The sequence below is a fragment of the Chroicocephalus ridibundus genome, chromosome 1 (genome assembly GCF_963924245.1).
Source record: "Chroicocephalus ridibundus chromosome 1, bChrRid1.1, whole genome shotgun sequence".
NCBI lineage: Eukaryota > Metazoa > Chordata > Aves > Charadriiformes > Laridae > Chroicocephalus > Chroicocephalus ridibundus.
In genome coordinates, this window is record NC_086284.1 from 67,304,663 (window position 1) to 67,321,564 (window position 16,902).

Consider the following 16,902-nt stretch of genomic DNA (forward strand, 5'->3'; position numbering starts at 1 on the left):
TTTTACCTGCTTCTAAGTAGACGAGTGAAATGGGTTGTCTCTTCAAAAGTTAAGGAAAAAAAAAAGTGTGTTAATGTATGCCTGCCTCTTCCCTTCGCTCTAGCTCCCAAACAGCCTGCATGTTTTTGCAGCAGCTTTTCTGTATATTTCTTTTAATAGAACAGATAAAATATCTGACTTTGTGTATAGTTGGAGGAAGGGTAGAGAGTAAATCAGCCAGTTCAGGCAAATCGGATATGCCAAAAAATATTAGTAAACTGAATTTTGGTGCTGTTAAAAGATTTTTAGTTAGTAACTCCTGTATGCATCTTAGAAGTTAAACTTTGAATATTGTAGAGAAGCTCTACTCCTTTTTATTTTTATTTTCCCCACACAGGATCTCAGTAAAAGCCCTAAAACCATGAAAAAGCTGCTTCCCAAACGCAAGCCAGAACGGAAGCCATCAGATGAAGAGTTTGCACTGAGAAAAAGTAAGAGGCTTGAACAAATGTCTGCATAATATGATGTCTGAAATTAACAACGGTTTAAATTCTGTGAAAGCTAGATGTACAGTGTAAGCAAGTCATCTTAGCAGGTTTCCTCTCTCCTGTCAGGGGAGAGGGAGTAAGTATCTCCAGAGGATGGTTTGTTTTGTTCATTTTGGGAGCTTATGTCACGGTGGGGTTAGTTGCTTTCTTAGAGCCTTACTGTTAACTACAGCTGATAAATGCTTGTGAAGTGCCTATTTATATCTGTTTGCTACAGAGGGAAGTGAGATTGACTATGGAGCCATGTAAAGTTCAGTAAGGTAAACCTGTCTTTTAATAGTGTAAACAACAATTTGAAGGTACTATCTCACTCTTGCAAAATACTTAGTAGCTGTGGTGTTCAGTTGTTCGCAGTAGGAGCTTCTGCTGAGCTGGGTGTTGGAAAGTTGGGTATTGCTGATGGTTTGAAGGCTAGTTGCTTCCACAGTCACTCTAAGATCCAACAGTCTGCTCTAATCTAGAAATAAGGTCATTTGCTAGTGTCTGTGTTTGAATTAATTGCAGAGCTTTAAACTGCCTGAAGTCTGAATAACAGCACTGAACTGAGAGAGATTGATGAACATATAGAAAAACGGAAGGGTCAAAATCTGGACGTTGGGATAGTTTGGGGTGGAGGGAACACTAATGTTATCAAGCAAGCACAATATTCAGTTAGTTGTCAGTGTCTCTGTAATTCTTCCTTAGAAATTTATGTGAATAATCCAATTACTTGTATCAATAAAGGGGTATTTCAGCTGAAGGCCACATTCTTTTCCTGCAACTTTTGCTTCCCTGTGTCTGTCCTTTGCTTATGGGCTTTTTAAGATAGCGACTGTGCCTTGAGCGTTCAAGGCATAAAGTGTGTTATTGTGAACGTTGTTTTTCGCTGGTTCAGGTAGGGTGGAAGAGAAAACGCTTTTCCTCAGGGCACTGTTGGTTTGTCTAAGATGGAGGTCCTTCTGAGCATGCTGTGAATTTCGTATGGCAAAGGTTAAGGTAGTGAATAGAACGATCCTGTGTTCATGGGTGCGCAAGCAGATGTTTTAGTTCAGGATGTTTTACCCTTACAGGAAGGTATCTGTTTAGGGAAAATGAAAGTACTGCAATACAGTATCATTTCAGATGTTGAAGGATGGAGATTCAGTAGTGGTAATGACAGTAATAAAGCTGTCAACTTGCAGATTTAGGAATTATTAAAGAACATTTAGTGAGAGGAGATTAGAGTTGTTCTTTTTGGGGGGAAAGAGGTGGGTCTATAGTTTGCAAATACATTGTTTTACTGCTGATTAAATTAACACCTTTCAGTATTTTGTGTGTAGGAGACAACTTTCAATAAATGGGATTTTTGGTGGCTTTAAGCCAGAGTGTTCCTTACAGAAATACTTACTGATTCTTGGTATTCCTTAATCCCTCCCCCCATGTCAGTAATTAGAAGTTTCTTTCTGTCACACGTTAGTGCTTCTTCAGCGTTCTCCTGCTCGTGGACCTGTAAAAGTTTCCCGCTGAGGAAATTCTATCAAATTTGAAGCTCATTGATAGATAGGTTTGGATTTTATTACTTAGGTTCTCTGGAATCCCAGGGATTTATGGGCTATGTTTTGAGAACTGCTATGTCAAATTAGTATTACAACATAGCAAACCAAAATAAGTAAGGTATTTCAGCTGAGTGCCCTCACAATACTTATTTCAGAAGTGAAATATATGTCCTGATACTGTATAATGTGGTGCTGCATTCTAACCACAACGAAATCCAATTACTTCTCCTACCTTGAAAGGAAATAACCTGTACCTTGGAGTACCTGCATATCTTAAACTGTGGGGAAACTATATTGGGTCAAGATAATTTCTTCAACAGTTAGCTTGTCAGCTGATCCTGACAAATTTTTGGACAGTTGGCTTTGTTCTGGTGATAACAAATCACAAAAACAATCAGGATGCATTGGCTGACAGAGAATGCTACTACATTTTGATGTTGAAAGCAGTTCAGTTTCACACAGCAGAAAATCTTCAAGCCTAGTTTTTTTCCTCAAGGAGGAAAACAGGAAAAATGCTTTTAAAACAACAAATAGAACAATGTCTTTCTCCACATATAGACTCCTGGGTCTGTCTAAACTGATAGCAGAGGTACGTCTAGATTTCAGTTTGATTGGAATTTTGCTCTATTGCAAGTGAACAATTTGACAGCATTTTTACTGAATTCCTCAAGGAGAAGATTTGCGATGGAGCTCTACCTTCAGGAAAACTTTGCCATGTTAAGCTTGACTAGTTAGATTTTTTTTTTTCAGTAGTGCTGTTTCTACTTTAAAGTCTGAGAAGTTTAATTACTCCACTTGTCACTATAACATATCTGTGAAATCTTTCCTACTACAAAGTGGACTGCAATTGTACTGATGGATTTATTATGCTGTTAATTCTGAGTGTAATTTTCCATAGTGTGTTGTTAACCCTTGGTAAATCTGATATGTATACAAAATGCAAAAGTTTTCAAGATTTCTGTGAATTAATATTCTGTTCCTTGATTTCTTTGATTAAATAATGAAATAATATTTATATAGTAACTGGAGTATACAGGTTTTTTTCAGTGGCTGTTGGGTTGAGAACCAGAGTGACCACACTTCAGAACATGTTCTGTGCAACTTCAGATGCTCAGAAAATTTCTTGAGTGTGAGGGTAATTACTCTGACTTGGGTTTTTTTCCAAGCATTTCAAAATAGTATTTTTTCTTTTTAAACTGTTATTTTTGCTTATTGAAGTTGGATTTTATTTTATTTTTTTTTAATGGGATGATTAAGAGAATTTTAAAGGGATTGATTAGGCTGAACTTTAGTCTCAACTGAAATGTAGTGATTTACAAAGGCTTTCCTATATTAATAAACATAACCATGTTTAAAATTCTGTTTATCCCGTTGATTCTAGGTACGGCTGCTTTAGAAGAAGATGCTCAAATTCTTAAAGTCATTGAAGCATATTGCACAAGTGCCAAAACACGTCAAACACTAAATTCAAGTAAGTTAGAAAGTACTGAAATAGCTAACTAAAACACAATTAGATAGTTTGCAAAAAAGAGGTGTATGTTCTCAGGCCTTTGCAAGTAGCAAGCTGGACCTGGAAGGAATAATAACCTGTTTCTGGCGTAATATCAGTGCTGAGTGTTTAAATATTGGATGATTGGATGCCAAGGACCATGGTTAGAGACTGTAATTCTTTCAGTATCCTTTTTTTTTTTTTAACAAAAAAGTGACTACTTTTTATGGTTTAAAATTGAACAAAACCTTCACTAATGAATGAGAGGTGTCTGGACTGAATATGACAGTTGATCAGTGTGCTCTTGAAGAAGCTGGTAAGTAGTGATGAGGAAAAAAGAAGTAGTGACAATTTTGGAGGAGTCTATTTCTGTCTTGTTCTGTTCAACAAAGACTTCTGCTATGGAAAAGTAACCTAGACCTATAGAAACTACTATTCTTTTATTGCCACTAGTTTCTTCAGGTATTAATTCCAAATTTTAATCCCGTGTCATAATTTCTGGAGAAATTGTTCTCAGATCTGTGTGTTGCTTAAAGCCGTTTTTAGTTTCTCAGATCAATACGTAGCTTATTGAAAACCTGTAACGTGCCTCTGGGTCCTACTTCATTTAATCCAAATCAAGGTTGCCATGTGGAGTTCCTCTGTATTGTAAGTAAAACATTGCGCAAAGCAGGGGAGTCCACCAGCATGTCTTCCATTTACACAAGGAAGGAGAAAATGCTGTTGCGTTTGTTCTGATTTGCACAGTTTTTGCGCTGTTGAGTACCGATTTAATTTCAGGGATCCTTGGAACACAGTATAATGATCCTGAAGTACTTGGCTGTTTTGCTGTTATCAGGAACTACAAGAGTGGACTTTATAACTTACTCCTCGTCCACTAAAGCTGTTTAAATTTGCAGTATTAGTCACCGTTACTGCTACCCACAGCGCTCTGTGCCTGTTTTGCTTCCAAGCACAAGCACTTTATGCTGACAGTTGAGAAGTCTCAAAATGCAGTTGCAAACTTAGTTCATGGATTTTCCTAATATGTGTTCACTTACTTTTATCGCCTTGAAAAAAAAATGCAATTACTTTGTATTCATAGGTACTTTTAAATGGCATTATGGCCCTTGTATTAGACTGTAGAAACTTTTGAAGTAACAGAAAAAAACTTTCATTTTAATTTTTCTGTCTTGATGAACTGTAGGTCTCCAAGGTGATAAAATTAGACTATTACTTAAATTTTTGTTAATACTAATCTATTTTATAGCTCTAGAGTTATTACAGTAGTGTGCTTAATTGGATAAAAGGAAATGATTGTGTTCGAAAAGATATACTGTTGTTCCAAACAAAATTAAATGAGATGGTTGCTGTTTGAATGTCTCGACTGTGATCTTTTGATTATTTCCAAGGATAATGTGACAAGAAATGGTTGGGGAAACATTTGGACTTGCACAGTAGTGTGTGTGCAGATATAAAATGGATGAGATTTTTTTTTGCTTTTTTGCCTATTTTTTTCCTTTCTATGTATATTTAAGAAATATACATAGTGCTGTGGGTATCATTGCATACATCAGAAATCAGCAGCTTTTATTTGCTCTTAATTGCAGCAAGAAACAAGTTTTTTGTTGATTAAGCACACAGCTGCTTTGTTTGGAAAGAATAGTGTTGTCATCTAAGACTTAGGTTTCAGAAGATCCATTTGTAGACCGGAATTGGAAATGGGGGGAAAAACCCAATCATGTTGGAATTGCTTCTGCGGGAGCAGTAGTCAGTGTAGAAGAACAGAATGAGAGAGTTGCCTGTCATCTGTGAAGTATGCCCTTTTTTTACATATTCCTTTCTTACCTCCATGTTAATATTCTGCCTGTCCCTCACAGCACTCATTTGGCAATTCTCCTGCCTGCACCTTAATCCAAAGCCAGGGGTTGCTGCTTTTGGCAGTGTCAATTCAGCAGAGCTGGGGCACTAGTGGAAACTGGCAGGGATTAGTGTTAGAGGTAGCAGAGCAACTTTTTTGCAGCTGTTTGGGTGGGGAAAATGCTGGGTTTTATTTGGGGAGACAGATGCAAGTAAAAGAACAGAGTTTCACTTTCTCCTGCTTCTTATATACTCAGTTTATTTTGCATTTCTTCTCCAAATGAAGGCTTAAATCTTCTGCAATATCATGTGTATGGTGGCTCATAGAATGGCCACTTACATGGTTTCAATCCTCAGATATTGCTAGGCCTTAAAAAAAAAAAGTAAAAATTAAAAATTAAAGAAAAGTGTCCTTAGCTATGCTTGACCGCTACTGTAGACATCTTAAAGTATTTAATTGTGAAGATAGATTCAGATAGAGGCGTGTAGGAAGAGGTGTGTGAGGGGCTGGATCAGACCAGCCTGTGTTGCGGTTAGCCTCTTGGCCCTGTTTTTCTCTGAGTTAACTTACACGTGGTTAAACAAATAACAAGGGGTACAGGCAAAGAAAAGCTGTAGTTTTGACAGTCCCCTTGAGTGGGTGCAAGATGTTGCTGCTGCTAAGAACGTCGGCAGCCCTGCTCTGCATGAGAACCTTTGCTTTTTCCCCTGCATTTTCCTCTTTACAGTGGTGACACAAGCACTTCTGTGGTTGTGCTGTGAGCTGGTGGGGAAATTACCTCCCTGAAAAATAATCATCTGTAGGGTTAATTTTAACCTGAAACTGTTCCCTGACCTGGTTCACCATGCAGCCATACAAATGACTGTGTCATTGCAAGGGAGGGAAAGGATGGAGGTACAGATGTGTGGTGGGGAAGGAGCTGTTGCTTTTCACATCAGCGCTGGATCATGCTGGCTTACTGTGTTTATTGCTCTGTCCCCAGTCGAATCCCCCCCAAACTACAACTGACTCCATACTTCAAAAGAACGTAACTTCCTCTTCCAAAAAAATCTACTTTCAAACAAGATTTTGGTTATTCAAAATTCTCAACTGAGGCTGCTTACAATCTTAAAAACCACTTCAAAAATTGTATTGTTAACAGTTCAAGCGTTACTACATGCTGAGTGTAATTTATACCTAAACCCCAAACAAATTTAAAAAAAAAAAATCTTTGGTGCCTTTTTAACAATATTTTCTCTTTTCCTTCTCTTCCCATCACCTTTTTGCTTTTATTTCATGTGTTTGGTTGTGGCTATTCCTTACGTTCTCCTCCTCATCCCACCTCTGCCTATCCACATCCACCATTTCATTTCACCTATACATCCTTAGCATGGCAAGGCACTGACCTGATGCATAATCACGTCTTGGCTGATGATGACCAATCAAGTCTAGACTCCTTGGGTCGTCGCAGTAGTCTTTCTCGTTTGGAGCCTTCAGACCTCTCAGAAGACTCTGACTATGACAGTATATGGACAGCCCATAGTTACAGAATGGGGTCTACATCTCGTAAGAGCTGTTGCTCATATATCTCTCACCAGAACTAATGCACTTCTGAGCTTTTTCTTAACAAATGCTTGTTGTATCACAGCCTGCTTTTCTTAGATGTTTTCTTGCTGTTCCTTGTCTCTTTAATGTGATATTTTAACAACTTCTGAGGGAGCTTCTGAAACTTGAGTTATACCTGGTGGAAGGCTTTATTGCCAATTCAATACACGTACAAATACGTCATTCTAAAAAGTGTATATCCTGTTAAGGATGATACTTCTTGAGGGTTTTTTTTAACTGACAGATGTTAATTTGTAGCTCTGAATGGTCTTTTTTTTTCCTTTTGACTTGGTCAGTGTAGCAACAGGTCCTTTCTTATTGTCTTTTTTTTTTTTTTTTTTATTTTGGATACAGCACGTTTTTGTATTTTGTACTGAAACCATACTGGTTTGTGAGCTGAGTGCCAGCAATATGGAAATACCTTAGAGATAGTGGTTGGGTTTTCTACATATTACTAACAAAATACAAAGCTGGTAGAATAAGAAAAATACAGCTTAAAAATAAGCGGTACAAGAGCTGTGTAATTATTCCGTTATTCACGTATCTGGCCCATTTGTTTGGAAGAGCATTTGCTAATCCATAAAAATTTCCAGTTTTATACTGCTGTCTTCTTCATTGCTTAAACGTTTATATGGAGGACTGCACTGCTCTCCCTGCCCCGAGCCTGGCAGTTGTCATGAAAACCCAGCAGTCCATGCCCATTACATGCAGTGTTTTGATAATCTCATGTTACCTATGGTCATGCTGTCACTTTGCTGTATGCAGTAGCGTGGCAGAAAGCAGGGTCTAGATGTTTACTTGCCTGTTAAAATAAACAGCTGTCAACTCTCAATTGACCATTCTTCTTGAAAAGACGAGATGAAAATGGCTCCCCTGATGGAGGCTCGAGTGTTCAGCATCTGAAACTCTAGGTACAACTGCGATCGCATTGGCTTGTTTGAAGTTCTGAATAATAGAATGCTTGGCTTTTGGGTTGTACTGTTTGGAGCATGTCCGTGACAGATTTTATTGTGTCTTGTAACTTCTCTCACAAGCAGGTTTGTTTTCAGCAGCAGCTCTTCATTTACAGTCGTGTTGGCTTTTCAGAGAACTGTGACATGCTGTGCACAGCTGAAGGTCTCGAACCTGCACCTGGGGCACTGCTGGGGTGAAGTGCGTGATGTTCTGTCTTGTGGATAACGTAATTGGCATTGAAACCAAAATGACATGTTTTCTAAAGCTTCATTAGCATTAGGGAAAAGCATCTGATAAAAGGACAGAAACAGTTCTTATTTTCACCAGGGTCCCCCGATGCAATTCCCATACCCCTTTTCAAGTAAGCGTGTTATCCAGTGTTTAGGTATTACTCTAGCAACAAGTTCAGAATAATCATGATGCAGTTAACTGCCACCTGGGAACTTGATCACACTGTTTAAAAGATAATCAATACCTTTCTGCAGGTTACGTGATCAGAAAGTTAGTAACTGTTAGACGTGCACGATTCCAGGAGGTGGAGAACCTATTTCAGAGCAGTTCACATCTGCAGATTTGCATTCAGTCTTGTTTGATCACCTGCTTTATCCTCTCTCGCTGTTGTTGGCATTCAAAAATGTGACTAACAAAAGCAGCAACCTTACTGAGGGTTTTCAGGGGCACATTTTACTACCAGTCCTATATTAACGTAATGACCAGGAACTTGTGTATGTTGAACTTTTTTCAAAGTGGAGGAGCGTTGCTTAGAGAAGTGAGATAAGTACGTGTGCTCCATACCATTCCACAGCGCATTTGTAACCCACTTCACTCCCCTCTTCCTTTCAGTCAGTTTTGTTTTTTTCAACACATATGGAAAGTATGGATTGTTTTGGTTGTTTTCCCTGTTTCTTAAGTTGTGGTGTTCTAGTTGAATAATGTTTTTTGCATTGGATAAATGATAATTCCTTTATGTCTGTTTTATGTTATATAGTGTAAATATGAGTTTGAAATACAGTTGTTGCACTTGAACTTTCCTTATCACACAGAATGTTTTGTTATCCAGATCCGAAGATTTTATTGACTTTCTATGCACCAAAGCTTTGACAGTTTACCACCATTAATTATTGTAGCATTTGTTAACTATTATCACAATTAGGATCTCTCACAGGAAGATCACTGCGCATTTACAATCACTCCCTGTCTTCAGTGTTACAGGCCATAAGCTATTGTGAACTGATCAGGAGTATTAATGCAACGTGCTTTAAAAAAAAAAAAAGAAAAAGCAAATGTGGAAATGGTGGTATTCAGTCCAAAGGTTCAGTGTTTCTATTTTTGTGGAACTTTAGTCATGGTAATAATAGTACCTTACGTTTATGCAATTCTGTAAAATATATGTGTACAGTTACAAATACACTGGAAGGATGGAGAATCTGAATTAGAAGGTAGGTCCAAGCCATTGTCAGCCCCTCTTCACATGGCTTATGCGGTGTTTCCATGAATTAGTATTTGCCATAAATTGGAACCAACCAATATTAATTGGGTGTTTGGCATAATCTTGCCAAAACACAGTAATGTGTATATAGTGACATAAAACATAGGAAAAAATGATATATATTGTGCACTTCATTTGTGAATGGGAGAAGCCATCTTTAGTAGGTGACTGCCTTTTGAAAATACAAAATGGATGTATATCTGAATGTTGCATTGTACTGTACAGTATGCATATTGTTTGTGGTTGCATATATCAATTAAGTGTTTTGTTTTATATAAAAAGGACATCTGTTATGTACAGTTGAAATAAATTTTGCATTTGCTAGACTGTGACTTTAATATTTAATTATTATGCAGGGGGAAAGGACAGCGTAATTTGTAACTTAATACTTAACTTCCTCTTCTCCCCATGCCTCCTTTCTCTCCCTCCCTTCTTCCCGGAGGAATCAATGCTGAAGTGAAAGAGCTTTTTTGACATAAATGTGTAATCTTCGTTTAATGTAGTTGCCAACTGCAGGAAATTCAATGTAATGTGACGTATGTATCCTTCTGTATCCTCTTCTTTTTAAAATAACTATTTGCAGATGTTGCCATTGATAGAATGTTTTTCTGTTGCCTCCCTGTCCCCTTATTTATTTTCTTTTTCATTTTTTGAATTGGTGTATTCTCAAGTAAAAGCATGAACTGAATTATTGGAGCAATCTAAAACCTACTTCTGCAGGTCCTGTTTATGAATATGATATTTGTTTCTATAACGTTACATATTTTCAAGATTTAATATTACAACACTTTTCTCTTTAAAGCAAGAGTTATCTTAAGTGTTTCTACTTAAAAGATGCTCATATTTGAGTGAAGTTAAGCAAAACTGTAACCTAGTATTCATACTGAAATGTATGCATCAGAACAAACGAAGTAATCACCTACTTCTATTAAAAGGTCATCACATTTTTTTGCTATGGCTGTAGCAACTCTAGTTTTAGCCCTGCAGCCCTCTGGTTGGATGGTTTTGTATTGCTTATTGAAATACAGGAAGTTTACTGGGATAGCCCTTTCCAAATGTTGTCTTAGAAATATCCCACTTCAGATGATGTATCTGTTTCTGAAACTCTTCATTCTGTTCTTATGTGACTAACACATATGGAGTTGTATGTGTTTCAGTCCACTTTAATTAATTTCATTTTACTAGTCAAAACATTTTACTGTATACTGCATAGATCTGTCATCTGAGTCGTGGGGTTTTTTTCCTATTTGAGTATCACTATTAGTTAAAAAAAACCAAAACAAACAACCCAAACCACTCAATGCCAAAGCCATTTTTGTTACTCCCAAGAATCTGCAAAAAAACATTGGTTTTTATACGGTGAACTGAAGTTTGGCCTGATGTTTGGATTCTGATCTGTTGTTATCTGTAGAAGATATTAAAGGGCTCCCTTTTGACTTTGGCTTATCTGTAGCATGAAGGATATCTTTTTTTTCAATGATTTAATCTCAACGCACGCAGAATCTGGGAGCACCTTTTTAAGGATTCTTCATATTAGGACTTCATCAAAAATTCATTGAGAGAGAAGGTTAATTTGGCAGGTCTGCTCATCCACTTTAACATTTTACATATAACTAATGCAGTGAAATACTGAATGTTTTAAATCAGGAGTAATTCTTATTTTTGTCTAATATTTACTTCTTCAGGAAATTTACACATCCGTATGTACTGATGGCTAATGATAGATCTAAACAGTTGTGTATCCACATACTTGTTTTTCAGTGGCAAGTAAGTCTTTGAAACTCAAAGAAATAATTTTGAAGAGCTTCTTAGCTTATGAAGAGAGCCTGGTAAAGTTGGGGGAAAAGATAATTGTATATTCACAAGTACCGTTTCTAATTTTTTACCTTTATTGTGCCCTGTTCCCCTCCTTACCTCTCCTAATCACAATAAAGGTATGAAAAAGTAAAGAAAATGGCAGTACTTTAAAGCTGTGCAACAGAATCGTTACTGATGGCATCAAATTATGACACGCGTTTGTTTTTGTTTTTTTTTTTAAATTAACCACCATCACCACAGGTCTAACTTCCATAGCTTAAATTAGGACCCTTATAGTCACTGGAAGAAGGTGAACTCTACTTTGTAGAGTATCACTGTGGGAAGTACCTAGGTTGAGCCTTCTCCTCCACGTGGCCAGCTGGAGGAAGAACCCCTGTTCTTGATTGGCTGGGGGGGCTGGCTTTTTTTAACTAAGGCCCTGAGGTTAGCTACTTTAAGTGAGTGATGTGAATATCCACCTCCATTTTTACTGTTGGTTTAAGTGGTTCCTGGACGGACAAGGTCTTTGAACACAGGTGGAGCCTTAATATCCAGTTAGGGTGAAAAGGTGTCTGAATTTGATCCCACTTCTCTTCCTTCCTGCCTGCTGTCTTCAGATCTGTGCAGAACTTCTGGACTGTCTTCACATGTGTCTGCTTAAAGATTCAGGACGAAGGACCAGACTCATTACCAGTACAGCTCCTTCTGAAGCTTGGCTTCTGTCAGGAAGCAGCATGGTACCATATCAACCAGTTTTTTTAAGATGTCACGCTCCCTTTGGAGGAGATTGAATAAAAGGCTGGGGTTTTGCAGTTGTGCTTGCAAACAGGCATCACTGAGAACCTCTGCAGCATTCGGTCTGCACTCTAGTTTCTTCACATTTCGATGTTAAGACAGTGCTCCAGGACTGGGAGTGATGTTCTGCTGGATTCAGATGGGTATAAAGTGAACTTCTGCCATGAAGCCTTTCAGCCACATAAATATCCAGACCGATTCCAGCTTTCCTTTTTTTCCAGAAATGCTCAGAGCTGCTTGCTGATGTGGCTGATTGATTAGACTGGAAAGGGGATCAGACACTGAAAATTAAAAGCAGGGGGCTGTTACCCACAAGCCTGTTCTTGTATGTCAGCTGTTGCACCGCATTACATAGTGGGTATTGCTAAGGTCTCTAGCCCTGATCTGGTGGACTATGTTATTAGTTGTTCTACTCCAGAGGCTAATTTTAGGGTATGGTATTGGCAAAAAGCATTGTAATCCTTTATTTTCCACTCTAGGGCTGAGAGATACTAATGTTGAATAGATACCCTTATTTTCTTGGTGGAGACTGAGTTGAATCTTGATCATAGTAGCCAGTTGTTTTGCCTTAAATATGCAACAGACTTCTCAATGGTGGGGTCATTCTTCCAAGACCCTGGATTTGGGAGCTCCCCATTGAAAAATTAGAGCAATTTACTCAGCCTTAACATTTGTTTGCTAATCTTGAAGTAACTGTCTAGGTTTATCAAACATCCTTTCTTCTTCCATCCACCTTACTTCCCCCAATATCCTCCAAAAAAGGAAAATAAAATAAAATAAAACCCTGTTGTGTAAAGCTTGGGGGGGGGGGGGTGTTTCCCCCTCTTTTTTTAAAAACAAAAAAACCAAAAAAAACCCAAAAAACCCCCCCCCCCCCCAAAAAAAAACCCAACTAGTACTTTTGGTTATATTGTCTCAAGGTGATTTGGGGCCAGAGTTGTTGGAAGTCAATTTAAACAAGGTCTTTTGTCTTCTTTGACTTGGAATGAGACTGAGTGGTGTCTCTTAAAATTCAGCGTGAAACTTGCAGGTTTAGGATTGAGGAATGGCAGATATGGCAAAGTGAAGTAACTTTTGCTGCTTCTGCACTACTTCATGAAAACGTGGAATGTGTCTCAAAGGGGTGCTTGAGATTATTTAACTTGCAGCAGCTTCCTGGACCTTGCTTTTAATACAACTCTGCATGAAATACACACTGTGCTATAGCACAGCCTTCATGTCCTAAAGGTGTAGCTTGTAAACTTTTCTGGAGAAACATGGTTACATAGAGCGTAGGCATAGATAACGTGGTGGAGGCACAATGTGCTATTTAGGGAATTATTGCTAAATGCCAGGAATGAGGTGACTCTGCTTGAAGCTCGTTCTAGATGTATAATTGCCAGAAAATGCATGTAAAAAAAAAAAACCCTCAAAAACCACACAACCTACCAAAAGTGAAACAAGAAAAGCTTCTGGCATAAATGGTGCAGAAAAGCAGGACAGTGAGGTAGCTTCCTTTTGCCTTTAGAACTTGACACATCAAGTCTGATGCTACTGTGCCCATACTCATTTGATGACAGGGTCCTTTGTTGCAGGATAGATGGACTGTGTTTTTGTACCTTTGATACTTAGCAAATGCTTGTGGGGTTTAGGGGAAAAAAAAAATCCACAACAAACGAAAAAACCCCAAACTCACAAAAAGCAAACCAAGATAAAGGAAAAAGTGTTGGGGGGTTTTTGTTGTTTTGTTTTTGTTTTTTTTTTTTTTTTTTGTATGAGTACAAACAATAAGAACGGTGAGGGTTCTGAGATCCAAACTAAAAAGTTGCATGGCCAGGGGTATCAGAGCAATGAAGGCGAGGGTGAAACTTGTGAAGTCCTGAATTCCACAGTAGTTATGTTTTGTGGCACAGGAAGGTCAGTGTTCACAGCAACAGTTTTACATCGTGTAAGTGTGTATGTGTACTGTGTGGTCTCCTTGTGTGTATAATGTTGGTGAACATTTTGTTTTTAATGAAACTGCTTTGTGTCTCACTAGCATTAAGTGTTTACTGTGCTATGCTGTACATACATCAAGATATGCTGGTGCGGACATCAGTTTTACATGCATGTGTGTATGTTACTGTACAGCTGGGACATTTTTTTTTTAAAGCTGTCTACTCCATGCTACTTCTGCTTTGCAAGGACCCATGTTAACTCTGACCAGGCAAAGACGATTGGATGCAGCTCTATACAATGCAGCTCCATTTGGTTGAAGGGAGCCATGGGTGAGAAACACGTGGCCATTCTCTCCCTTTGGTCAGTGTCTCCCTTGGCATGTGCTGGACCAAGGTGCTCCACATTGGTGCAGACACCCAAAATGTAGGGTTTATAAATATATATATATATTTATATATATATTATATAAATATATAACAAAATAACCCTGTTAGGAGCTGCTGCCAACTAATTCCTAAAATAACATTTTAGCTTGGTGTTCTGTTACTTCACGGGCTAATAAAGCAGAGCGGTAATCAATTAACTGAAATAAACGTAAGAAAACTTTTTACAAGTAGAGATTGACAGTGCAAACAGGGAAATGTCCTTGAGCTCCGTATAGAGTTTGGATGTGCTTGCTTTATAGGTTGTTCCTTCCCTGGAAAATAAGTGGGCGTGGATGGGTATTAACCCTTACAAGATTTCTTCACTCTCTAAGATGAAGAGCTTACAGCTTTCAAGGACGAGATTCTGTTCTCAGATCTGCAGTTATCTTTATTCCGTAAAATTTTAACCATCATGTACTGATACATTAGATCTTTACTGTCAGTTTAAGGAAACTGTTTTCTTCATTGAAGTACATTTGTCATTGTTTGCTAAAATAGTTCAAATAGCTTAACGCATACTGCTGCTAAACTATGGTCCCTACAAGCTCATTGTTCAGAACTCAAGTCTGCAGCTGTTAGGGAAGTTCGTATTTTTTTTATAAGCTTCACTTCTTTCATTTTTTTTGTGTGCTTAGATGATTTATTTTATCATGAACCATAAAAGAAAAGCACTGTAATCACAAACAGCAAGAGCTAACTAATTTCTCCTGACAGGCATGCACCTTGTAGTATCTAGTTATCAGTTCAAACCTTACTAGAATTAAGACGTTCCTGGTTAATGAAAGTTCATTACAATGAATTGGTAGGCAAGTGTACCTTGTTTGTTAAAATTGGTATCTTGTTTAAAATATGCCAGAACTTTAATGCCTTATCTGCTGTGTTTGAATTCTGAACAAATGCTTAGACAGCTATTTATTTACAGACCTTCTTTAAAAAAAAAATGTAATTTGTTGCAGCCTAATTAAATAACATTTCTAGAATACATACTTTATGTATGAATGGTTGATCTCCGCGCTGTAGATTTTTCTATTCAGAGCTACTTTTTTAGAATCTGTGTGTATTATCTTGATGTTATAAACGGTAATGATTGTAGAAAATGTTTTGAAGGTGTTGGAGTGTTTTGAGTTTTAATTGCCAAACCATCAAGCGCTTTTAAAAACATTAAATACAAAGTATGTGTTTCATTTGGTAGGAATTTATTATAGGACTAAATAGTCTAAAAGGGCTATTTGTAAGTGTGTCTATGTATATGTGTGTGCGCACACACACAATTGTGTTGTTTATAGTGTTCCAGGGGAAAGGGGTATTAACTTTTTTTGCTTCCATTGCTGTATCATTTGATACCACTATTCTCCTCCTTACTGATAGAGTAATTGGTTTACAGTGGAATTATTTCTTGGATTTGTATCAGTGTGAGATCAGAATCTGTCCTTGAGGCTTAAATTGCTGTTACTTAAACACATCTATCTTTTTCTGAGCCAGCTCTAGTGAATTTGTATAGCTTTTACTGGTCGTTGAATGGTGCACCGTTCACTGAACAGTGTAACATCGCCATCAGTGATGCAGGAGTAATGTCAGCAGCAGGATAGGAATGTCAGACAATTTTTTTGTTCTTGTAAGGCTGTGGTTTCAAATGTAAAAAATGTGTCAGTAACTTGTGTGTTTGGAGGGAAGGGGGAAATGAAAAGTGATAAACCTTGGTTATGCAGGTGTATCATGCAGTGAATGAAATAATAATCTTTAAAATGCCCCAGCAGTATTTGTGAGTTGCTCATTTTGTAATTTGTTTTTACAATAGGTTCCCGTAAAGAATCAGCTCCTCAAGTCCTGCTTCCAGAAGAAGAAAAAATTATTGTAGAAGAAACTAAAAGTAATGGTCAGACTGTTATAGAAGAGAAGTAAGAGAACACTTAATGAATGATGGATTAAAGCAGTAAAATTTGCACTCTTCTTCCTCCTCCTGTCTCCTGTTATAGTAAAGTGTGTATGGTATATTTGTAGTAGGGAACAGAGTTTTTTGGAGTATGCCAGTCCTTTAAGTGCAGTTGGCCTTCATTTAAGTGCTTGTAGTCTGGTTTCTTTGTATATGCTATGCAACTTATTCTTTTCATGTTAAGAAGTGGCATGTTTCACTTGTAAGTAGTTTCTCCGAGTGCTGTAGGATTTCAACATTAAATTGGTATCATCTTTGTAGTTAGTGTGTGGCGTCATAGGTGTACGTTGGAAATGAAATACAGTTCTGTTACAGAAAGCTGTAATACAGAAACAAGTATAGGCCTATATGTGCTTGGGAAGGTGTATCCTGTCACAGACGCTGGCAACAGGTCCTTGCCTTACTGAATATAAATCAGGATAAGAGACAATTTTTTTAATGCATGTTTGAAATTAGCTGTTAGCTGGTGGGTTTTGGGTTTTTTTTTGAAAATGCATTTCATTTAACAGTTTTGTCTAATAGATTTAAATATGTATTTCTGAAAACCATTGTAACCAGTCATCATCTTTTTCATTTTAGAAGCCTTGTTGACACAGTATACGCATTAAAGGATGAAGTACAGGAGTTAAGACAGGTTG

The 16,902-nt window shown here is 37.7% G+C and overlaps 1 protein-coding gene across 6 annotated transcripts in view; it reads left to right on the top strand.

Annotated features, from left to right (window-relative positions):
* Nucleotides 1–16,902, top strand: part of ARHGEF7 (Rho guanine nucleotide exchange factor 7) — a 127,434-nt gene that overhangs the window by 104,122 nt on the left and 6,410 nt on the right. For 5 of the 6 annotated variants that reach the window (XM_063337793.1, XM_063337829.1, XM_063337839.1 and 2 more), the window contains 5 exons: nucleotides 377–470; nucleotides 3,423–3,512; nucleotides 6,739–6,915; nucleotides 16,130–16,229; nucleotides 16,844–16,898. In XM_063337793.1, the coding sequence (XP_063193863.1) occupies nucleotides 377–470; nucleotides 3,423–3,512; nucleotides 6,739–6,915; nucleotides 16,130–16,229; nucleotides 16,844–16,898 (516 nt within the window). The remainder of the gene's footprint in view (nucleotides 1–376; nucleotides 471–3,422; nucleotides 3,513–6,738; nucleotides 6,916–16,129; nucleotides 16,230–16,843; nucleotides 16,899–16,902) is intronic. The other variant, XM_063337802.1, reaches the window with a different exon arrangement.